The sequence below is a fragment of the Dendrobates tinctorius genome, unplaced genomic scaffold (assembly GCF_039654945.1).
Source record: "Dendrobates tinctorius isolate UK_male_01 unplaced genomic scaffold, ASM3965494v1 ptg000024l, whole genome shotgun sequence".
NCBI lineage: Eukaryota > Metazoa > Chordata > Amphibia > Anura > Dendrobatidae > Dendrobates > Dendrobates tinctorius.
In genome coordinates this window covers 4,208,121-4,233,758 of record NW_027361692.1, presented here as the reverse complement: position 1 = coordinate 4,233,758, position 25,638 = coordinate 4,208,121, and the positions used below count along the sequence as shown (strand labels likewise).

At 46.2% G+C, this 25,638-nt stretch overlaps 1 protein-coding gene across 9 annotated transcripts in view; it reads left to right on the top strand.

Annotated features, from left to right (window-relative positions):
* Positions 1–25,638, top strand: part of MYO6 (myosin VI) — a 362,182-nt gene that overhangs the window by 191,141 nt on the left and 145,403 nt on the right. For all 9 annotated transcript variants that reach the window (XR_012231028.1, XM_073569300.1, XM_073569297.1 and 6 more), the window contains exons 15-17: positions 5,687–5,759; positions 10,384–10,511; positions 22,156–22,251. Coding sequence is in view for 8 of the 9 variants with exons in the window: in XM_073569300.1 (XP_073425401.1) it covers positions 5,687–5,759; positions 10,384–10,511; positions 22,156–22,251 (297 nt within the window). In the remaining variant the exon portion in view is untranslated. The remainder of the gene's footprint in view (positions 1–5,686; positions 5,760–10,383; positions 10,512–22,155; positions 22,252–25,638) is intronic.

The following is a 25,638-nucleotide window of genomic DNA, read 5'->3' as shown; positions in this document are numbered from 1 at the left end:
ACATCTTTGGTACAAACCCCTGTTCCCCTTGAGCCACTGATCTGTCTATTTGGGGTGTGGGATGAGGAGGCATGGGGTCACTATGTCGGGATTTTTCTACGGGAGATGCGGTTTATGGCATGAAAGGTGCTAGCATTACGGTGGATGAGGGGGTTCACCTCCTTCTCTTGGGTCTTGGATCACTTTGGTAAATTCGATTATCCCATATGAACGTACGCTGTATCAAAACAGAGGGTGTCCGGGTAAATTCGAAAAGATTTGAGAGAGGTGGAACTCCTCTCACCTCACTTTGCAGAGTAGAGATGTCGTATAGTAAACAGCTCATTATATGGAAGTAGGCTGCAGTATAGTTTGTTCTTTGTAGACGTAGGTACGATTTAGAAGCTAGGCAGGTTTCATCATTGGAATAATAACACGAAGCTATTGTGATTTAATTGGTATTGGTTTGCTTTTTTTTTTATAAACAACTGACGCACATATTATGCTTCAAATTTTCATGTAATCTGAGCGTATATATGTTTTTGTATCAAGCCTTAACATCATATACTAAATGTGTGTATTGAATAACTGCTTGCGGTTTAATAAACGAATTAAAAAAAAAAAAATGACATAGACAGTGCCATATTTATAACTATGATTTATACCTCCCCATCTCAAATAAATGGAGTTAGAGATGGATGACTGGAGCCTTTCCGAGACCAAGACTTTTACTCTCCCAATACCGTAATGAGCCTAGTTGACCTAAAAAAAACATAGGTTGTCCATCTCTAGTTTTGATTTATTTTTTATATTTATTTTTTATAACGGTTATCCCCATCTCAATCTTTTTCCCCCTAGTAAAATAACATCTATACTTGCATCCGATTCTGGTGCCGTTCCAGCGATGTCGGCACTTGCTCTCTGCGTCCAATCAACGACCGCTTCACTCTCCCCACATTCAGATCAATTACATACATCCAGAGGAAGTGAGAGAGCAGCAGCTCTTATGTCCTCCGGACATAAGTAATTTGTCCCAAGGTGGGATGCGTGATTCCAGCGCTGGTTGGCCACAGGGATTGCATGACATGACAATGCTACGCAATCCTGGGATAGCCAGTGCCGACGCCAGTGGAACGGCATGGCATCGGAGGTGAGTGTTATGTTTTACAACTGCACTACTCTGACAACACCTTTACTACTAAAGTCAACCACTGTCACATACCTATTTTTATGAGAGACCTACTCTACAGTATATGTATTAACTTTTAGAGAACCCACCTCCACCAAGAGGATCAGTTTTGGTTATCATGTGTCCTCCAATGTTAGACTCCAATAAAGCAGACGTGTTCCTCCTGATTTACTACTTGTTCAGTATGCTTGTATGAAAGGTTATACCATAAATGGTTAACACCATTTCAGTGTCATTCATATTTAATAGACCGTACATGAATATGCCTCCAAGTAATAAAATTAATCTACCAGAAAGGCAAATATTGTTCATTTCACGCTATGCACGCTATTAGCATGATGTCTTTTGCTGATGTTCCATTTGTAACTGTTCTGGTGATAAATGATTTTTATTTGCATAAAATCGTGGGGTACGGTTGTCATTTTGACATCATACAGAACTCATTCTGTCACATCTAAATGCCTCCTGAGAAAATAATGTGGCCAATACTGATATTGAAATATGACGTGTTGCACAGAGCCATAGTGTTCGGCCAAAGTTGTTCTTTTGGATTTCGATCTTTGCCTAGCCTCGGTGAAGCATTGTGTCGGCGTGCTGCAGTGTGCATTGTCGGAGCTTGGTTATTGAAAAGCCACTGGCCACTGCACAATGCCTGGGAGCTGGGTGCAGACACAAATGTAGTTAGACAGAATCTACCTGCGCTCTGGAAACGAAACAATCTGTTCTGTGACCGCTCGGCTCAGGGCAAGAATAATGCGTAAATGATTAAAATGACAATACATGGAAAGCAGCATCTCAAGAATGGAAGACTCGGTGTTTTTTATTCCAGCTTGTATTATGCAGCAGTATTAAAATTTCATGTGCTATGCAAATCTGATCTCGGGTAAATGATAGAATTGTATGTGTGCCTGAAATACTGACTGTGATGAGTGGACGTAAGCCTAACAGCACACTAATAAATATGTTATATATAATTTTTTTCGGCTGTTAAACCTAATAAAATGTAAAAAACAACAACATTTGACTGGCCTCCCACACTTCGTTGCATCCAACATCTCCACTTGTGCTTCGATTGGATGTGACTTGCTGATCAACCTGCAGTGCACCTCGTCCTCGTTTTTCCTTTTAGTTTTTTCCCTAGTTATATTTATTTGTTGTCCTCTTTTGGTACGACGTATTCAAATGAATATACTTATATAGTCATTTCCGGTTTGGTTTTTCCATTTTGGTGAGGTCACATTGCGCAGATTACCTCCTTACAAGTCATTCTGATGTTTTTGCCATGGTGCCACCACCTTTGGCGATAAGTAAATGGCCCAAGTTGGATGCAAACTGTGCTTGTGAGTGCGTACAAGCCCGGCAGCCGCCATTGTCTAGGTGATGGCCACATTGCAAAAAGAAAAAGTATACTTTGTGGCACATATTTTTTTTTTTTTCTATTAGCTGTGGCTCTTTGTATAGGAAAGCGCAGTCTGCTACACTTACCTGTATGGAGACAAATGCTGGCCCAAAGAACATACTGTCTGCCTCTGGTAACTTTAAAGAAAAGCTCTCTGTGTGTATTTTTGGCACAACGCCTAGATATGGTTAGGAGAAAAAGGGCATTAGGTTTTGTTTGTCTGCTTTTACTAGATAATTGACCATAAATGTGTGAGTCTGGTAATTATTGGTGATTATGGTCAGTAGTAGCCGTTTTGACGTTATTTTTTGGGTGTGTTTTAGTGTTTTTTCAGGCATGGTCTAGGCAAAATTGGCCTGAAAAGGACGTCATGTGCACATGCCCTTACCGTAAAACACAAATGTGGCCACACTATGCTGTCTGTATGAGGTCTAAATTCACTGGCAGGCACAACGAGGTGACTCGTGATGAGCAGACCCGTGGAAGTTTGGGTTCGTCTGGTTCTACCGAACTTCGAGTAGATCACGGCACTCAATGAAAATGAGACGGAGGTGCCCAAGTCAGGTATCCAACCAAACATAAAGTATCTTGAAACAACTTGGCACTCAATTGGTGAAGCAATTTGACAGTTTTTATTTGCTTCCAGACAAGCCAAAAAATATTTGAACGTTTTTGGTCCTACACCGGAGCTTCCTCAGAAAATTATTTTCATAGAAGATTACTAGAAGAAGAGCTGTGAAAGCAAACCCGTATTTTAATGGGTCAATTGTCTATGAAAGCTATCCTGTGATGCTGGATGTGCTTGAATTTGTAGTGTGAGTTATCTTGCGTTTGGCAGAAAGTGGCACACAGAAAAAGGGTGGCACCGTGAGGTAGCCAAAGGAAAAATGATCCCTTGTAGAATGCCTCAAAAAGGCAATCGGCGGAAGTGCGCTTCTATGGGTGGCAAACGTATTGCACATGAATTGCGCTGTAGTATAATTGGCCTGTAGCAGGAGCCCAACTGAATACTGTGGACCAAAAAGTAATGAAACCACGTTCATAGGAATAACAGCCGTATTGCCCCAGAATGGCGCTTAAGTCCGGACCTGGAGGAGATGTGTGCTGCTCTGTGTGGAAACGCGTCCGAAGTTCAGTTCGGGTACCAGAACTGTACAGGAACTTGAACGTGAATCCAAGCCCCATAGAAATCAATGAGGACCCGAACTTTCGAGCTGGAAAATCTCTCGCTTTCTCTTTTTCTCGCTCTCTCTCATGCCTGGACTCCTAAACTGTGAAATGGACTTCCAGGAGGAGTCTGTGATCGGAGTTCAGCACCGGACACTAGGTGTCTGCTACGAGCCCCGGATTTGCTCATCTCTAGATGTGACCTTTTTATTTTATGTTTTTCTTCTAATGTTGCATTTCATAAATGTATCTTACTCTTACCCAATGAGTAATGCACACTCACTTTTCATTTATCTTTTCCGTGTTGATGTTTTTGGTTCCAATGCTACTGATTTGGCCGCACATAGTCCTTAATAGCACATATACAATGATGGGGGTCATGGTCCGATATCCCAGATTGGATTTGTTTCAAACTTAACCTATTGTAACATGGATAGTCATTATAAAAGTGGTATTAAAACATGAACATTCACCGACTAATCCAATTGAAGTAAAGCGCATACAATTTAACTTTTAGTAGAAACCATTAAAATTGATGTGACTTATTTTATTATTTTTTTTAAATAAACTCAGTGGTATCAGACTACAGTTGCAGCAGTGTTGTTGGATGAAGGGAATAACACCTGAAAATAAACAGCTGACCATGGTAGCCGCTGGTGGTCTTATTGACAGCAGGCTGAAATGTTATTGTGGACACTTAATATTGGTGTCAAAGGAAAACCAGTAGAGCCGCCATGGGAATGAACAAGATCACGCTCTATATAGAAATTACTATTACCTTATTACTTTACTTCCTAGAATAAATCATCAACATTACCAATTTCTCTTGTCTACTTCCAGATCTGGAAACTTTAGGGCAATGCTCCTTCAGAAAAAGTGTGCAAATCGCTGTCAGCCAGAAGAGAGTACCACCTAGTGCAGCCTGTCCTGTAAACTATTTTGCATCTTAGGAATAGGAAAAATATAAAAAATGCATCAAAGGGAATAATCTGTTACCAGGTATTTGCTAATATATCTGAGAGCAGCGAGACGTAGGGGCATAGACCCTGATTCCAGTGATGTATCACTTACTTGGCTGCTTGCTGCAGTTTTAATAAAACCACAGTTTTCTCTCCTGCAGATCTACCAGTTCTCTGAATGCTGAGCTCTGTATAACCCCGCCCACACCTCTGATTGACAGCTTTCCATTTACACTGTGCATAGGCAGAAAGCTGCCAATCAGTAGTGTGGGCGGGGTTAGCCTGAGATCGTGACAACAGTAATGACACATTGCAGGAATCATAGGGCATTTAGATTGTGAGTCCCAATGGGGACAGTGATGATGCCTGTAAAGCTCTGAGGAATTAATAGCGCTCTATAAGCAATGTATAATAAATAAATGAACTGTAACCCAGAAGTAAGGTAAACTGTTCTACAGTTGGGCAGCACCATAAATGCAGCTGTAATTGCCCGATTTGTCATAGTAAAGCTTGACAGGTGCCCAATATTACTGCCATTTGTTGCATGGTTGAAACAGTCCTGATGTTTGTGCGGAATACAAGGTGACGGTTGTTAATTTTTATTCTGAGCTACAAAGCAGCCGAACTGTTAATGCATTTGTTCACCTTATTGTGGAGCGGAGTACATGAATCTAACTCCGCTATTTGCGTGCAGATCCCCTTTGATCAGATTAAAGTGTCTATCAGGCTCAAGGCTTTTTGTGTGCTTCTTGGTCTCTTGTAATGGCTGTGATCAAACGCATTTGTGAATCTTTTTTAGAGCGGCAGATGTGCCAGTTGCTGCCAGGCTTCAGGCGGCTCAGATTTTTAGACTTTGCTTTTTCAATGATATCTCTAATAATAGAAAACGTAGATCTAGTGAAAGTTGAGGTTGATGCTGTTAAACATACGATTTCCATTTGGGAAACCTCTTTGTTTCTTAGAGTTGTACGTTTTTTGTGTTTCTGTATTTAGGAGCAGGAATTATATCAGAAAGAAGGTCTTGGAGTGAATGAGGTGCACTATGTGGATAACCAAGACTGTATAGGTAAGTGGACACATACTCTTTATTAAAGGGGTAAATGACACACGCCGCTAAAGTACAAAAAAGCTGTGGAAAACCCCTTTAAGATAAAATCCGAATTGGTTCAATAATAATGTCAAATATGGCAAGTATTGATGAGCGAACGTATTGGGATAAGGTGTTATCCGAGCATGCTCGTGTGCTAACCAAGTGTCTTCGGCGTGCTCGAAAATATATTCGAGTCCCTGTAGCTGCATGTCTCATGGCTGTTCGACAGCCGCAACACATGCAGGGATTGCCTGTTTGTTAGGGAATTCCTGTATGTGTTACAGCTGTCAAAAAGCCGCGAGACATGCAGCTACAGGGACTCGAACGTATTTTTCGAGCACGCCGAAGACACTTGGTTAGCACACGAGCATGCTCGGATAACGCCTTGTCCCAACACGTTGGCTTCATTGGTGACCTAACACATTTTGACTCCTCTTTGGCTATTCCCCCAGGTGTGACTTTAGCCTTTCACTACCCCAGGGTTGTTTTACATGCCGTGATAATCATAGAATCATAGAATCGTAGAGTTGGAAGGGACCTCCTGGGCCATCTGGTCCAACCCCCTGCTCAAAGCAGGATTCTCTAAATCATCCCAGTCAGATGTCTGTCCAGCCTCTGTTTGAAGACTTCCATTGAAGGAGAACTCACCACTTCTCGTGGCAGCCTGTTCCACTTAACTGTCAAAAAGTTTTTTCTAATATCTAATCTGTGTCTCTTCCCATTCAGTTTCATCCCATTGCTTCTAGTCTTTCCTTGTGCAAATGAGAATAAAGTTGATCCTTCTACAATGTGACAGCCCTTTAGATATTTGTAGACAGCTATTAAGTCTCCTCTCAGTCTTCTCTTTTGCAAACTAAACATTCCCAAATCCTGCAACCTTTCCTCATAAGACAGGGTTTGCAGACCGGTCACCATTCTGGTCGCTCTTTTCTGAACTTGCTCCAGTTTGTTGATGTCTTTTTTAAAATGTGGTGCCCAAAACTGGACACAATATTCCAGATGAGGTCTGACCAAAGAGGAGTAGAGGGAAATAATGACTTCACGTGATCTAGACTGTATGCTTCTGTTAATACATCCTAGAATTGCATTTGCCTTTTTTGCTGCTGCATCACACTGTTGACTCATATTCAGTCTGTGATCTATTAGTATACCCAAGTCTTTTTCACATGTGCTGTCACTTAGCCCTATTCCTCCCATTCTATATATGCTTTTTTCATTTTTATTGCCCAGATGTAGTACTTTGCATTTCTCCCTGTTAAAAACCATTCTGTTAGTTGCTGCCCACTTCTCCAGTTTATTTAAATCTTTTTGAATCCTCTCTCTCTCTTCTCTAGTATTAGCTATCCCTCCTAGCTTTGTGTCATCAGCAAATTTAATCAGTTTACCCTCAATTCCTTCATCTAAATCGTTGATAAAGATGTTGAACAATACAGGGCCCAGGACAGAGCCCTGTGGTACCCCACTTGAGACATTCTTCCAACTGGATGTGCAGCCATTTACGACCACTCTTTGGGTCCGATCACTAAGCCAGTTATGAATCCACCTAACAGTTGCCTTGTCCATTCCATACTTAGTCATTTTTTCAATAAGGATTGTATGAGAGACTTTGTCAAATGCTTTGCTGAAGTCAAGATATACTATATCTACAGCATTTCCTTGATCCACCCAATCAGTGATACCGTCATAGAAGGAAATTAAGTTAGTCTGACATGACTTATTAGTTAGAAACCCATGCTGACTCTGTTTAATCACTTCATTCTTATCCAGGTATTGACATACATGTTGTTTAATAATTTGTTCAAAGATCTTTCCTGGTATAGAAGTCAGACTCACCGGCCTATAGTTGCCTGGGTCCACCTTCTTCCCCTTTTTGAAGATAGGAACAACATTTGCTCTTCTCCAGTCTTCTGGCACTTCTCCTGTTCTCCAAGAATTTTCAAAGATTATGGAGAGGGGTTCAAAAATTTCTTCTGCTATCTCCTTCAGTACTCTGGGGTGTAATTCATCTGGACCTGGAGACTTGAATTCATTTAGGTTAGCTAAGTGTTTCCTCACTATCTTTCTGTTTATAGATATCCTGGATTCTTCTATTCCCTTAATAGGACAGTGAATAACAGTTGATGTTGCATTTCCTTTCTGAGAGAAAACAGATGCAAAATAGGAATTTAAAAGTTCAGCCTTCTCAACATCCTGTCTTACCATTTCATCATTTTCATCCTGTAAAAATCCTATAGCATCTTTGACTTTTCTTTTACTTTTGACATATCCCCAAAATCCTTTATTATTGCTTTTGACATCTCTTGCAAGCCTCAGTTCATTTTCAGCTTTAGCTAATCTGATTTGTGCCCTGCAGGTTCTGCAGACAGCATTATATTCTTCTTTAGATATGCCTCCCTCTTTCCATTTTATAAACATTTTTTTCTTCCTTTTTAGCATGTGCTTAAGTTCTGTGTTCATCCATCCTGGTTTCCTTAAATGCTTCCTATTCTTCCCTCTTTTCGGAATTGTTAACAACTGTGCTTTGAGAATTTCATTTTTCAAGATTTCCCATCCTTCCTGGACATTTTTGTCTTTAAGGATATCCAGCCATTGGATCCCTCCAATTCTCTTTCTGAATCCCTTAAAATCTGCCTTTCTGAAATCTAACCTTGACGTCTGAGTCTTCACAGGTCTTCCACCTCTAGTAATCCAAAATTCTAAAATAGCATGGTCGCTACCTCCTAGGGTCCCAGCCACTTTTACCTCCTCAACCATTTCCTCCCTGTTTATAAGGATTAGATCCAAGGTAGCAGTTCCCCTTGTTTTCTCCCTTACCTTTTGGAAGATAAAGTTGTCAGCAAGAGAGGATAAGAATTTCCTTGACCTGTTAGTTTTGCCTGAGAGAGATTCCCAACAAATGTCTGGATAGTTGAAATCTCCCATGACAACTATGTCATATTTTTTGGAGAACTTGGCTATCTGATGCATAAAGAGTTCATCTATATCTTCGGCTTGCACAGGCGGCCTGTAGTAAATGCCTACAATGGTGTCCTTTCCATTGTTCTGTCCTTGTATTCTTACCCAAACAGTTTCCACAGAACTCCCAGTCTCTGAAGCTTCAATCTCTGTGCAGATATACGCGTTTCGAACATACAATGCGACACCCCCTCCTCGTTTATCAAGTCTGTTTCTTGCAAATAAGTTGTATCCTTCTAGTCTTGTATTCCAATCATGTGTATTGTCCCACCAAGTTTCAGTGATTCCAATTACATCATATTTCTGTTCCTGTGTTAGTAGTTCCAATTCTCCTTGTTTGTTGCCCATGCTTTGTGCATTAGTATAGAAACATTTTAGTTTGTGATTGGTTTCTCTTTCTCCAATATTTTTATTAATTAGATTCTTTCGTCTTTGTTCTTCCTTTCCACTTCTAATAGCAGAGTTCTCAATAGCATTTGTCAGGTGTATGGCTTTTTCTGGTCTTTTGCTTCCCTTCCCATGTTGTTCTAGTTTAAAGCTCTCCTTACAAGTGTAGCAAGGCGACTTCCAAATACATGCTTTCCAGTCTTCGTAAGGTGCACCCCATCTCTAGCAAGTAGTCCATCGTATAAGTAGTTCCCTCCGTGATCCAGAAATCCAAATCGTTGCTGACGGCACCATCGACGTAGCCAGTTGTTCACCTGCAGAATCTTATTCCACCTCCTCCTGCAGTGCGATGTTGCATTGCAGTGCATAGGCTGGCCGCACATCTCCAGCCCAAGAGTCACAGCTTCATAGAAATCAATGAATCAGTCACACTCGGGTCAGGAGATGTACGGCCAGTCCGTGCATTGCAATCCGACATCAGACCGATTATCACGGATGTCTGAAACAGCCCTAAGGGTGTGACTAAGGTCCCATATAAGTAAGACAATGAATAGACGAGTGACTGTTGATATGAATGTTTATTCCTGATGACCATCACATGTAATAGCGCTCAATCATTAGTCCCCCATGGGGTTCATGATGGCTCCATGTAAATGAAAAACCCCTGCTCCCATGGACTTATCACATATTATTGATTGTTAATCATCATGGGAAGACTATGTGCTTTTGGAATCGGGTCTTAAGGCAATAAAAAGCTTAAATTCTGGAAGTGATTTCTAGGGATACCAGTTGCATGACTCGACAAAGAACTTTGGGGTGCATTCGAAACGCGTCGCTTTCCATTTATTTGACTTGGATGTCATTTTAACATTTGTATGGAATAAAGAAAACATTTTTTACCAGGAGCTGGAATACATCCCTCCTGTTTTTTCCCAGTTGTATGACCGGCTGGTAACTTTCTCCGTTTCTGTATTAGAGATGCTCGTAACGTTTTGTGCAGGAGCATATTCCTAATATAGATGAGTTCAGCATCCTGACTGGAATAGTTAAATGCTGCCTTGGTTTTAATTTCCTTTCTTTGCTCCTAAGACAGATGTGCAATCCTCTTTCCAGAGATAATTATCTGGAGGAAGAAATGTTAGAATCTTAAAGCATTCCTTTAACATTCCTAATGCTGGCAGCACAGGAACTTTGCCGCACTGTTATGTGGCAATGCTGTTTTATGTGACGTACTAACCTGGTCCATTTTCTTCTATAGATCTGATCGAGTCAAAGTTGGTGGGTATCCTCGATATACTGGACGAAGAGAACAGACTTCCTCAGCCTAGTGACCAACACTTTACATCCATGGTTCACCAGAAACATAAGAACCACTTCCGCCTTACGGTAAGAAACTCTTGTAGTGTGTCACGGGGTAATTACTTTGACCTGGGACAAAGCTGGATGATGCACATACTATAAAATATATGCATTACTTGTAAATTATTGTAATATACCCTACACAAATAGGCAGTAGACTTAGTGTATACATGTACCGCACTTGGATCGGGTCATCCAAACACACAAGGGCACAGTATTATTTATTATCTTCCTACAGGGTCTTCAGCCAGTGGTTTGTGACCAAGATGGCTTGTAACCCCCAGCTGGGTGGCACATCAGAGGGCTCGTGGCCTAACCAGTGTAAAATGCTTAAATGAGTTATAGAATACCAGATTTCACTTACATATTTACCTGTAAGGCTGCGTTCACACGTTCAGGTTTTTTGACGGTTTCGCGGCGGTTTTTACTGCCCGATTTTGCCGCGAAAACGCAAAAAAACAGCATCCCATGCAATCCTATGGGATTCCGCAATGCTGTGCTAATGCTGCGGAAAAATCCGCAGCATGCTCATTAATTTGCGGAATTGCGGCGATTCCGCCCACATAGGAATGCATTGTTCTGCTTACTTTCCGCATGTGGCTGTGCCCACCATGCGAAAAGTAAGCAGAACATTTGCGGATGGTACCCACGGTCCGGAGGTGAGGAGACTGTCCTCCGTGCTGTGGGTACCATATCCCTGTAAAAAATAGAATTAAAATTAAAAAATCTGGTTATATTTACCTTCCGACGTCCCACGCAGCATCCCCAGGCTTCAGCGATACACGCGGCAGCTCCCGTTCCCAGTGATGCATTGCGATGACCTTTGCTGACGTCGCGTCTCCCGATGCTGGGGCGGTCTCGCGAGACCGCGACATCATCAAAGTACATTGCCGCAATGCATCACTGGGAACGGGACCTGCCGTAGCATCGCGGAGGCCTGGGGACGCTGCGCGGGACGTCGGAAGGTGAATATAACCCAATTTTTTATTTCTTTAATTATTTTTAACATTAGATCTTTTTACCATTGAGGCTGCATAGGCAGCCTCAATAGTAAAAAGTTGGTCACACTCGTCAAACACTATGTTTGACGAGTGTGACAACTTGTCAATCAGTTCTCCAAGCGATGCTACAGATCGCTTGGAAAATGCTAGCATTCTGCAAGCTAATTACGCTTGCAAAACGCTAGTTTTTCCGCGGGAAAATCGCATTTTAAATTCCCGCGATTTTCCTGAATGGAATTCTGGCATTCTCGCGGTAAATTCCGCAGGAATTCCGCTACGTGTGAACCCAGCCTAAGTGTTTGCAAGTTCAATGGGGTTCTCCACCATCTCTATACATTGATTGTGGCTAACAAGGATTAAAATGTTGGGGACTTCTATTAGACTTAGTATGCAATGTGATCTGAATGTTTAATGTCTCCAAAAACCTGCATCTTGAATGAACTTTGCCAAACACAAGCTCAAAATGTCATCATAAGCTTAGAAATGTGAGAAATGTGTGATCTCCATAGTGTTTCTTGCATACTATGCATACTTGTTTCTTGCATACTATGTCCCAGCGATCCCATCCACGATGGATCGTTGGTGGGATCGCTGGGACATCGTTATGTGTAACGGTACCCTAACTCTTGAAGTTTGTCATTGTTTCTCCAGTGCTGCAGAAATGTTTAGCATTGTCCTCTGTGAGGCAGTGTATTGTAACGGATTTAATGGATTGTGATGAATAAGAGAATGCTCACATGAGAATTGAATTTTACTTAAAATGATTTACTTAATAAATGATAAAATTAAATAATAAACAAAATAAACAACAAAAATACATATGAATCAGAAACGAGCATTACATACATTACATTCTCAAGGTAGAAGTCCTTCAATCTGTGTCCTTCTCTCCTCTCTGTAAGGGTCCCGTGACATTTAGCGATGCACCCGCGATCCCAACCACGATACGACCCGGTCAGGATAGCTGGTGCATCGCCAAATGGTCGCTAGTGAGCTTCCAGACAGGCAGATCTCGGCAGCGGCGCAGCAGCTGTCGTTACTTACCTGTCAGACACGGCGATGATCAGGGGCGTACATAGAAATCATGGGGCCCCATACTAAAAGTCTGAATGGGCCCCCCCCCAAAAGAAAAGGAAAAAAAAAATCAACGGGTGCTTGTAACTCCAGGCATGCATGTTATAGGTCAAACATCCAGCCACAGCAGCACAGGATGTCAGGAGAGTCAGCCACAGCAGCATACAGGATATCAGGAGAGCTATCCACAGGAGCACAGAGGATGTCAGGAGAGTCAGCCACAAAAGCACAGAGGATGTCAGGAGAGACAGCCACAGCAGCACAGAGGATGTCAGAAGAGCCAGCTACAGAAGCACAAAGGATGTCAGGAGAGCCAGCCACAGCAGCACAGAAGATGTCAGGAGAGCCTACCAAAGCATCACAGAGGATGTCAGGAGAGCCTGCCACAGCAGCACAAAGGATTTCAGAAGAGGCCCGGCCACAGAAGCACAGAGGATGTCTTGAGAGCCTGCCACAGCAGAACAGAGGATGTCAGGAAAGCCAGCCACAAAAGCACAGAGAATGTCAGGAGAGCTAGCCACAGCAAAGCAAAGGATATTAGGAGAGCCGGACACAAAAGCACAGAGGATGTCAGGAGAGCCAGCCACAGCAGCACAAGGGATGGCAGTAGAGGAAGCCACTGCAGCACAGATGACGTCAGGAGAGGCCCAGCCACAGAAGCACAGAGGAATCCACACACACACACACACACACACACACACACCTACAGTGCATGCAGGGCCCCCTCCACCCTCCACAATGCATGCAGCCCGGCCCCCCTCCCTGAAGTGCAAAGTGCCAGGCTTCCAGCACAGTGAGGGGACACATTTAACAAAAAAAATCCACCCCCAGCCTGGCTCACCGTCTTGTGTGTGTGTCCACCCCCTCCCTGAGTGAGAGAGGCTCATGAATGTTTTCTGCTTCCTGCAATGCAGGTGGTGTGCTGCTCTCTGGCTGCCAGGAGGCGTGGCGTTCTTATGCAAATCCAGCCAGAGACTTCAGCCAACTGCTGACCAGGAAACAAGGAAAGGGGAGCTTCAAGGGGGTATACAGCGGCCATCGCTTACATTTAATTAAAGGAGATAGTACTGTGTCAGCACAGCTGCCAAACCACAGTGGCTGTCGCAGGCCCCATCACCCATCCGGGCCCCATAGCAGCTGCGTGGTCTGCTACTATTGATGGTACGCCACTGGCGATGATGACGTCCTCTGCCCGTGTCCACGCGTCGCTCGTCGGCGCCCTCAGGAAGCCCAGAAGGAAGCCGCCGACGAGAAACGGCCCAGGACGTTCTCGTACGATCAGCGATAGCAAGCGGGGGAGCCGGTCGGAGGTAAGTATCACATCTAGCGATATCACTATGTGTAAAGCCCCCTTAAGTCTCCCTTGGAATCTCTGTATCTCACATCTCCAATCTCTACCCCCCTGTCTGCCTGTGTCCTCTTTTCATATGTTAAAAAAGTCTACTTTGAAACTTCTTGAGAGACTATGATCTCCCAAGGTATGTGTACTGGAGACTGAAACTGCCTCCAATTAGGATAAACATCTCCTGGGAAAGGTATAATTAGTATACTCTCATCTTTGAATGTCAAAGGTCCCTTTGTTAGAAGATAAGTGTTAAGATTGTAATAAAAAAACAGTTATTTGCCCTCCTTGGGCAATTTGAACAAGTTTCAATGACCTTTCTTTCAGGGAGGTTAGCAAAAGGATATATATATATGTATGTATGTATGTGTGTATATATATATATATTTCTCCTTCGTCTCATTGGGGGACACAGAGACTGTGGGTGTGTGCTTCTGCCGTCTGGAGGCCGACACTAAGTGTACAAAAAAAGAGTTAGCTCCTCCTCCGCCGCATACACCCTCGCCCCTAGGCCGGGCGTAACTCAGTTTTTGCTTAGTGTCTGATGGAGGCACACGCAGTCTGGAATTCCAGACTAGATTTTTTTTTTTTTTTTCCTCCCTTTTTTCTATGAAGATAAGATAGGGGCGACGGTTCCTATAGAGAGGATCCGATCTCCCCAAATCACCAACGGGCGACCACGTGTGAGTAACCCTCCACGTGTCCTCTCCCGCACCGAGGGACACATCTGGGACTTTTTTCCAGACATCTATTTTTTTTTTTTTTTTAACGAAAGAGGGGCAACGCGTCCTGATTAGAGGACTCGGTTTCCCCACAACTTCATCAGGAGCACGTGTGAGCAGAACCAGGGGTCAGACTCCGCGTTGCTACTCTCCTACAACAGCAGTGTATGGAGGACCCGTCCACCCCTTGGTAGTGAGTCCAGGGGGTTGAATCGGAGGCGCAGGTGAGAGCGTACAGGGGGAAGAGGCCGCGGGTAAGACCGACAGAGCCCCCCCCCCCCCCCCCCCCCCCTCCCCTCCCCCCCCCGCGCCTGCACGGCGGATGGCCCTGCTCACCTGTTTGGTATATGGGGGATCCGCTCCTGGAGCGCACCGCAAGTTGGCGCTGGTGGGTAGCGGTAGCCAGGGCGTTGCACCCGGGCTCCGCACGCCGCGTGTATCGCGGCCGGAAGCCCGCCGGCGGCCGCGGCCCCACTGCAGAGCGCGAGTATCGCGCGAGGCCGCGCGCCGACTTCCGGTGGTAGCCGGAAGTCCCGCCCGCTGACTTCCGGTGGTAGCCGGAAGTCCCGCCCGCTGACGCGGCGGTGACAGCGGCGATGGTGGAGACGCGCGATATAGGGCAGGAGGTCAGAGGCGCAGATCCCGGAGAGACTTCCGCCCTAACACATTGCATCCACGCAAGGACAGCCCGGTGGGTGAGTGTAACTCCGTTTGGAGAACCACGCTGCTTGTCAGGGAAGAGGTTACCCTCCTCCTCCTTCTACTCTGCCTTCAGCCTGTGCAAGTATGTCTGCAAAGGGGAAGCTCTGTACAGGAAAAGCTCACTCTTTCCTTTACGCGGTTTGCGTGTCCTGTGGGGTCAGGCTGCCAAAGGCACAGGCGGGTAAATATTGTGAAGCCTGTGAGTCGGAGCGCGCCCAGGAGCCCCCCACTGTTTCTGAACCAAGGGGTCAGGACCCCCCGGAATGGGCGGTGTCCTTATCGCAGTCTATGCTGTCCCTTACGAGGGCAATTGAATCCCTTCAGGGCCCAGGCGGGAGCAGGGAGGGGGGTCTGCCAGCGGAAGAGAGCTCGTCCTCGTCTCAGGACCCTCCAACCATTAGAGGTCGCTCCAGTACCAGGCAAGCTCATATAAAGAGGGTTCGTTCCCCGTCGGCCGGACCCTCCGGGGCTTCGGCGGCGGGTATTAGGGCATCCCGTTCCCCGTCACTGAGCTCTGGGAGCGATCAGGATGAAGGAGAAGAGGAAGGAGCCTGGAATCTAGAAAGTCTGGGGTTCCAGGATTCGGTGGACAGTCTCATTGAGGCAGTCAACCAGACATTAGAGATCGAGGACGATGTGCCCACAGCCTCAGGTCACAAGGTCTCTTTTAAGAAATCCAGGCGACCACATAGAAGATTTGCCACGCATCCGGAGTTTGAGGAGCTAGTCCAGAAACATAGAGATCACCCGGATAAGCGCTTTGCAATGCAAAAAGCGCTACAGGCAAAGTATCCGTTTCCTCCTGAGCTCCATAAGGCTTGGGTAGAGTCGCCAGTAGTGGACCCTCCCGTGTCACGTTTAGCATCTAGGTCGCTATTGTCAATACCCAGTGTTTCCTCTATTAAGGACCCAACTGATCGCCTCATGGACGGGCTTGCCCGCTCGGTATATGAGGCAGCAGGGTCGGCTCTGGCCCCCTCCTTTGCGGCGACTTGGGTGGCTAAAGCCATGGTTTCGTGGGGGGAAGCTCTGTATAAGGCCCTCCAGGACAGGGATCTGCCCGCGGAGGTCTTAGAGGTGGCAAATCAGATGTCAGGGGCAAGTGATTATCTTGTCAGCGCCTCACTGGACGCGGCCGAGTGTTCGGCGGTGGCAGCGGCGAATGCGATCGCCATTAGGCGTGCATTATGGCTGAGGCTGTGGAAAGCGGATTCTATCTCTAAAAAATCCTTGACCTCATTGCCTTTTCAGGGCAATCGATTGTTCGGTGAGAAGCTGGATAGGCTTATCTCAGAAGCCACTGGGGGGAAGAGTAGTTTCCTTCCGCAGCAGAGAAGTTGCCCGGCATTCAGGCAAACGCAAAGGCGTTTTCGACCCTTTCGTAGCCCCTGGGGGGGGACTCCGGCCAGGACATACTCCTCCGCAAACGATGGCCAGAGTAGGGAAAAACAAGTCTCTTACAGGGCCAATCCGCTGGGTAGAGGCCGAGGCCATTTACCCAGAGCGAAGGGGGCCAAGCCCCAAAAGCCTCCAGCTAAATGACTGGAGGCGCTCCGTACCTACGGACGACAGGGTGGGCGGACGCCTACTAAGGTTCAGCCACGTTTGGGTCGCAGTGACACGCGACACTTGGGTGGCAGAACTTGTATCGTCCGGGTACAAGATAGAGTTTGTCGGACGGCCACCACAGCGATTCTTCCGTTCACGACTTTCCAAGACAGATTCGCAGGCGGAGAGTTTGTTACAGGCTGTAACGACGCTAGAGCACAAAGGAGTTATCGCCCCAGTGCCGCAGGGCGAAGAGTCGCAGGGGTTTTACTCCAATCTTTTTTCGGTCCTCAAAAAGGACGGGACTGTGAGGCCGGTTCTGGATCTAAAGATCCTAAACAGATTCATCAGGGTCAGGCGATTCCGGATGGAATCCCTCCGCTCGGTCATTGCAGCCATGGATCCAGGGGAATTCCTGGCCTCAATCGATGTGCAGGATGCATATCTGCATATTCCGATATTCCCCCCACACCAGAGGTTCCTGCGATTTGCGATCGGAGGACGTCACTTCCAATTCGTGGCTCTGCCCTTTGGTCTGGCCACTGCCCCCAGAGTCTTTACAAAGATAATGGCGGTGGTTATGGCCATCCTGCATGCACGGGGCATAACGGTGTTTCCTTACCTGGACGACCTTTTGGTAAAGGGGCCGTCGTTTCAGGAGTGCCAGGACAATGTCAATATTACTCTGGATACCCTGGCCCGTCTGGGCTGGCTGATCAATTGGAGCAAGTCATCCTTGATTCCAGCCCAAAAAATCGTGTTCCTGGGCATGATTTTCGACACCTCCCGGGGGCTGGTGATCCTCCCTCAGGACAAGGCGCAAAAAATCAAGCAAGGGATACGGAACCTTCTACAGCCGGGCTCCAGATCCATCCGGTATGGCATGAGTGTGTTGGGAAGAATGGTGGCGGCGATAGAAGCAATCCCGTTTGCCCAGTTCCATCTCCGTCCGCTTCAGCATGCGCTCTTGACAGCATGGGACCGGAGGCTGCTGTCTCTCAGTCATCGGTGCAAATTGTCTCCGCTAGTACGGAGTTCACTCCGGTGGTGGACTCGCGACTCGTCTCTGGTCCAGGGGAAGCCTTTTCCCCCGGAACAATGGTTGGTGGTGACGACCGATGCAAGCCTGCAGGGTTGGGGAGCAGTTTTCCAGAGTCACATAGCCCAGGGGCGATGGTCGGTTCAGGAGGTAATTCTCCCGATCAACATTCTGGAGATACGGGCAATACGATTGGCCCTGCGACATTTCCAGTGTTTCCTGAGACACCGGCCGGTGCGCATCCAGACGGACAATGCTACAGCAGTAGCATATGTCAACCATCAGGGGGGCACACGCAGCCAGGCAGCCATGCGCGAGGTCGGACTGGTACTACGTTGGGCGGAGAAGAACCGCGTGGTAATTTCAGCGGTACACATTCCAGGAGTCGAAAACTGGGCGGCAGATTTTCTCAGCCGACAGGGGGTTGCGGCAGGGGAATGGTCCCTGCACCCCGAGATCTTTCAGCAGATCTGCCAACGGTGGGGGACACCAGACGTGGACCTTATGGCATCCAGAGAGAATGCCAAGGTACTAAGGTTTGTCGCTCGATCCCTCGATCCGCAGGCAATCGCAGCAGACGCACTGGTGCTCCCGTGGGGCCAGTTTCGTCTCCCGTACTTGTTCCCCCCGCTGCCGCTGCTTCCAAGAGTTATCAGGAAGTTAAGGAGAGAGAAGGTTCCAGCAATTCTGCTGGCCCCAGACTGGCCCCGGCGGGCCTGGTACGCAGATCTGGTCCAACTAGTGGTGGACGTACCCTGGCGTCTTCCAGATCGGCCGGACTTACTGTCCCAAGGGCCGATCTGCCATCCGAACTTAGGGGCCCTGTGTTTGACGGCGTGGCCATTGAATCTTGGCTGTTAACACAGGCAGGATTCAGACGCGATGTGGCGGCCACGATGGTGAGTGCCCGAAAACCTTCCTCGGCGAGGGTGTATCATCGGACTTGGGAAGTATTCTTCCGTTGGTGTAGGGATCGTGAAGTGGCTCCTCTGGTTTTTTCGATCCCCAACGTACTGGCTTTTCTACAAGCAGGGCTGGACGCAGGGTTGGCCCCGAGTTCCCTCAGAACGCAAATCTCGGCCCTGTCGGTACTTTTCCAACGAAAAGTCGCTTCCGTCTGGCAGGTTAGGACGTTTATGCAGGGGGTCGCACATTTAGTACCCCCCTATAAGGCGCCGACGGAATCATGGGACCTGAATTTGGTGCTCAGAGCCCTTCAGGAGGCCCCTTTCGAACCATTGCAAGAGGTCTCCTTACCTTACCTGTCCAGAAAGGTCGTTTTTCTAGTAGCCATAACGTCTATTAGGCGGGTTTCGGAATTGGCGGCCTTATCTTGTAAACCACCGTTCCTAACTTTTTATAAGGATAAGGTAGTTTTAAGGCCAGCTCCTCCCTTCTTGCCGAAGGTTGTGTCTGCTTTTCATATCAACGAAGACATCGTCTTACCCTCGTTTTGCCCGGCACCGGTGCACAGGGTAGAGAAGGCTTTGCACACTCTGGATCTGGTAAGAGCTCTTAGGAGGTATGTGGCGAGGACGGCGCCATTCCGCCAGACAGACTCTCTATTCGTGGTTCCAGAGGGACGGCGGAAGGGGCTCGCTGCGTCCAAAGCGACTTTGGCCAGATGGGTTCGCCTGACGGTTCAAGAAGCTTATCAAATCAGTGGCACGCCAGTTCCGGCAGGGATCAAGGCTCACTCGGCACGGGCAGTGGGTGCCTCATGGGCACTACGACACCAGGCTTCAGCGGAGCAGGTATGCAAAGCAGCTACCTGGTCCAGCTTACATACGTTTGCCAAGCATTATAACGTACATACCCAGGCATCCTCGGATGCAAGCCTGGGAAGAAAGATCCTCCAGGCAGCAGTTGCGCACCTCTAATCAGGGGCGCAAATTAGCATGGATTGGGTGAGTTAAGATCCCGCCCAGAGGACTGCTTTAGGACGTCCCACAGTCTCTGTGTCCCCCAATGAGACGAAGGAGAAACATGGATTTTTGTGAGTACTCACCGTAAAATCCTTTTCTCCGAGACGCTCATTGGGGGACACAGCACCCACCCTATCAGCCAGTTGGCTTTTACTTATTTTGAGTTTTACAAATCCTTGTACAAGGTTTAGGGTGGTCCCCTTTTTCAGACATATAGTTTCTTGCCTGAGTTTAAGGCGCGTTCTCCTACTGCTTATGCACTAAACTGAGTTACGCCCGGCCTAGGGGCGAGGGTGTATGCGGCGGAGGAGGAGCTAACTTTTTTTGTACACTTAGTGTCGGCCTCCAGACGGCAGAAGCACACACCCACAGTCTCTGTGTCCCCCAATGAGCGTCTCGGAGAAAAGGATTTTACGGTGAGTACTCACAAAAATCCATGTATATATATATATATATATATATATATATATATTAAACTGAATGAAACCATATCGTTACTTAGTAAAATAATTAATTGGAGTGTTGAAACCATTAAAAATAACTCTCTAACTACAGGCAGTGAGGGGAATCATATACGAGGGTCTTTATGTCTCCCCCAGGATGTGCATAGAAACATACTGTAGAGCGTTGTAAATACAGCCGCAGCTGTGATTACAATGCAGAGTAAAAGGGAGCGTGGACTTGGTCAAACTATTTGAACTGGTCAAATTTTGGAAAGCCAGGCATAGGCTGTTATTTTTGGAGAGATCTGTAGGAAAGTAGTGGGACGGCTGTCTCCCTTCACTCCGGGTTTTGGGGGTGGCCCTTGTCCACGATTCCCATATATATGCCTGTCTGTGTGAAGATTGAATACAAACTAGAACTTCAGAGCGTAAAGCCATTACCGCGCTTACAACTTATATCGTTTCTGATACAGAATATTAGGTCTATCTAATGCCAACACTATTCTTTTCAGTTCAAGGTACTTTTAGGTATGCATATTCTATGTTTGCCAAGTCAGTGGTAGAGTAGACAGAGGGTCCGCTGTCGCTAGGTAGCCCAAAGGCCCAGTCCTATTGAATTCAGCAGAGAACATACGAGGTGAACTTTGATTTACAGGGAACCTGTCACCAGAAATAACGCTGTTAATCTGCAGGCTAACTACTTTACAATGCTGCCCGGCACGCAGCCAAATGCACCGGGAAGAATTTGGTATTCAGTCATAGGGGGTGGGAGCGACCCCGGTTCAGTCATGCTCTGAGAATACAGAGCACTTAGAACATTGGTGATGTGTTCGATACTCATTTCACCCACTGTATATTCACAGTGAATTTTAATTTATCTTTTTTTTTTTTTTTTTTTTTTTTATGGGAATGTTTAAAAAAAAAAAACCCAAAGTAGTGATTAGTGTTCATCAGAAACAAACTTTTCATGTCTCGCTGTAGTTTTCCGCATTGTCCTCTTCTTCCTTTCTGTCCTCTCTCACCCCTGTACATCCTTCTTACACTTGTCAAAGTTATCATTCACTTTTCCTTCACTTATCTTTTCATCCCGTATTTAATCTGTGCTACTTAGCTTCAGGGTGCAGCCAGACAAGTACATGATTTTGCTTGATATCCACGTCCTTTGTATAGGAGAGCCTAGCTGTGCTCATAAATCTAAGAGTTATATGCGTGGGTGAGCTGAAGTGGCTCTGACTATTTGGTAATTTAATTGTGCGTGGTTTGTCCTTAGAATGTTCGGCTTTCTGTCTTTCGTGTTTATGATAAACTGCTGTGTATAGATTTTGTTTTTATGTCTCCCGTGAGCAGGATCTTGAGAGGTAAGCACCGTACTGTATGTTCAGCCAACATGGTGAGCGCACTTCATTGCAATACCTTTTTATCTATGCAAAACAAATGACATCCTTGATTTTCAGCATCAATAAAGAATCATTTCATGGCTGCGGTTGAAGACGCTGCTCTTTTGCCAATTAAATCTTTTCAGAAAACCCTTTCTGGGAAAGCGCAGACGATTTCAGCTTGAGTCTCGGCGGTGAGGAATGACTCTCTCCTCTGAAAGGCAAACATTTCATCTGACCATAAAGATGCATTTTAGGCTTGGAATAGCAGCGTAATAAATATGCATCATTGCTTTCTTGTTTTGCCGGTGATGAATACTAGAGTCGATACGATTTATTACACGTCTTCCATTTTTTTCACTTGCACATGCAGGTAGCGTTTTACTTTGCCACACTGTGTCACAAACAATTCCGCACCATAAAGTTATGAATGTCTGGATCATGCGTGTGTTGAAATGTAATGGCGCAATTCAATTTTTTTTTTTTGCTTTTATTGCAGATCCCGAGAAAATCTAAACTGACTGTCCACCGAAATATCCGAGATGATGAAGGCTTCATTGTCCGTCATTTTGCAGGAGCTGTGTGCTATGAAACCGTAAGATGAGTTTGTGTTTATTTTTATTAACTGCGCGGACCAGTTTTTCATGATTTGGATCAATATGGATCAATCGGTTCCAGAAATGTGTTCATGATGGTTTGACTTTGAAAGTCTCCAGCACCATTTTGCTGGAGAGCGCTGGAGGTTAATCTGAACATGCACCTTATCCGGCACCATTTTGCTGGAGAATGCCAGGTCATGAATGTGCGCAAGCGCCGCCCGGCAAATTTAAAAGAGGGGGCTATTAAAAATGTGCAATGGTCACGGTAGAGTCAAAAGAACCTACCATCAGTTACGCACCACAGTCCCACCCCAATACATGAAGAGGCTATTTCACCAAAACTTGTGAGATGAATTAAAGAACCAGGCTATGGATTTTTTTTGCACTACAGGTATCCATTAAATCAGTATAACTGGGCCACCTTTACTTTAGCATGTTAAATTGTGGTGGCAGGTACTCCTTAACCCCTTACCGACGTGCGCCGTATATGTATGGCGCTGCGGTAGCTGCATTCACGCAGACCGCCATACATATACGGCTTCACGATCGCGCTGGTTCATGCTGAACGCCCCTGTGAACGAATGTGTGTGTCCGCTCTATATGAGAGCTGAAACCCTGCAGCAACATTCCTCTTTCCCTGTCTGTGATGCACATATCTAATGCCCTGCAATGCAAAAGCAGGGAAAGATGATGTCCCATCCTGGGACAATGTAAAAAAGTTAAAAAAACAAAAAAAACAAATTGTTATTAATTGTAAAAATATAAAAAAAAAATCACAAAATATAGAACAAAAAATATTAATTCAATAAATACATTTATTTATGTAAAAACAAAAATAAACAAAAAAGTACACATTTGGTATCGCCGCCTCCAGAATAACCCACCTATCAAATTGTCCCATGAGTTAACAACTTCAGTGAATACTGTAAAAAAAAATAAAATAAATAAAAGACGATGTTTTGTAATTATACCGCCGACTAAAAAGGGGAATAAAATGCGATCAAAAAGACAAATGGTGGGGGCGTGGCTATGCCGTGAGCAGGAGAGGACGCAGGCAAGGAGAGCTCCTCATTATCCTATTGGATCCTGGACTTTGGACCCCTTCATGGTGGCTTACCTAAAGCTTGCTGGACCCCCTTAGACGTCGGGACCCCCCGGATATCCCGCGGCAGGTCGGGAGGCAGATTCTGAGAGCGGGCGGCTGGTTCCCCACGAGGCGGTGGCCATCTTGGGCGCACGGCTCAGCTGCTGAGAGCTGCAGCGTCGGCTCACATTGCTGCACCGCCGCCGGACAGTGAAGAAACCGGCTGAAAATCTAAAGAAAGCGCGCGGTGAGTGCCCTGAAAAAGTGGGCCCTGCGTGGTATCCCTCTCATATTATCTGCTCACTGCGCCGACTGGCGCCATTACTACAGGAGGCTCTGTGTACCCTCCCCCACTGCAGCTGTCCCTGTGGGGCCCCCTCTCCCTCCCCTGGCCATAAGGAACTGTACCTTATGAGGCTGGTTGCCATCCTCATAATCTTTGAGGCATCCCTCGGGAGCCTGACCCACAATTAACTGCTGCCAGCCCTGCTGTGACCCCCATCTGTGGTGGGTGATACCTGGGTCATACGTTCTCAGCTGTTTCATCAGGCCGCACTGCAGATAAACATGAGCCGACTTAAAGGGTCTGGAGAGGCGGAAAAATTGAAGGAGTTTGTTAGACCTGACCCCGCTGAAAGTGCACGACATAACAGGAGCACTTCCTCTCAAGTACAAGGCAAAAATCACCCTTCTGGGTGTGAGGAGGAGACGGATCAGGAGGAATTGACCCTTAAACAAGCGTCTGAGCAGTTGATGCAGGCTATCTCCTTTACCAGAACATCCCTGACGGAAAAAATCAAGGATGTTTATACGGAGGTGGGGAGACTTTGTCAGGATATGCAGGCCATGAAGGGACGTATTACGGAGGTGGAGACGAGGGTGTCCAAGGTGGAGGATACCATTGCACCTATGGAGGCTAAATTAGCGAAGGCGGCGGGCTCCATGAATGCTTGGAAGCAGAAGGCGGATGATTTAGAAAACAGAATGCGCCGGAATAATATCCGTATCGTTGGTCTGCCTGAACGCTCGGAAGGTCAGCATCCTGAGCAGTTTCTGGAGGATTGGCTTAAGACCTCCCTGGGAGATGAATTCTCCTCAATGATCGCTGTTGAAAGAGCTCACAGGGTCCCTACAAGACCCCTGCCTCCGGGGGCCCCGCCTCGACCTTTCCTGGCACGCTTGCTCAATTGTAAGGACAGAGATACCATTCTGCGTCTTGCACGACTGAAAAGTCCTATTAAGTTTAGCAATGCTGTCATTTCCATCTTTCCAGATTTTTCCATGGAACTGCAGAAGCAGCGGGCGCAATTCATCGAGGTCAAGAAACGGCTCAGGGACAGAAACATTGTATACTCGATGATATATCCGGCCCGACTTCGGGTTGTTCATGAAGGTTCCTCCATATTTTTCACAGATCCGGCAGAGGCGACTGAGTGGCTGCGGTCCCATAGGGGGTCCCCTGCGAAGGAATCCTAATGTGGCGGCTGTTGCTCCGGATCCTTTCAATCAAGGTCTAATTGGAGCTCTCTCGGCGAATTCCCAGATATCAGCAATACCGGACACTGTGCTCAGTGATGGTATCCCCTTGTTTATTTTTTGATGGGGGCGAGAGACTGTGCTCCTATGCTACTAGGTTCCTGTTTTGTTTTTTCTTTTTCAAAAGTTTTAGCTTTTATAGTTATTTAGGTAAATGCCGCAGCCGACGCCAATTTTGCTATCTGGGTGGGATCTCTGCACTTGGTTCGGGCACCATTATGCATCATATCCAAATAGACGGGAATGGGTTCTGAGTTGATTTGTATGACTTGGAACGTAAGAAGCATAAAAACCCCTCGAAAGAAAATTAAGGTGTTCTCACAAATTAGACACTACCGTCCTCATATTGTGACTCTGGTGGAGACGCACCTGACCAGGGATACGGTTCGGTGGGTACAAAAACCCTGGGTGCAATGGTTTATACATGCTTTTCACACCAGCTATTCAAGGGGAGTTTCACTGTTAATTCATAAAGATGTTCGGTGGGAGGCCCGGAAAGACCCTGAGGGACGATTTGTGTTTGTGCATGTGCTGATTAACTCTCAGAAATATGTTATTCTTTGTATTTATAATCCCCCTCCGGCCAATATATCAATTATTCAGAAGTCATTAAGCTTTGCTTTGAATTACCCAGATGCACATGTCATTTGTATGGGAGATTTTAATTTGGTCATGAACAGCCATCTTGATAGATTGAGATTAGATGATGGAGTACAGGGTGGGGTCCCCCCCCGGGCACATCCCAACTGTCACAATTCATGGC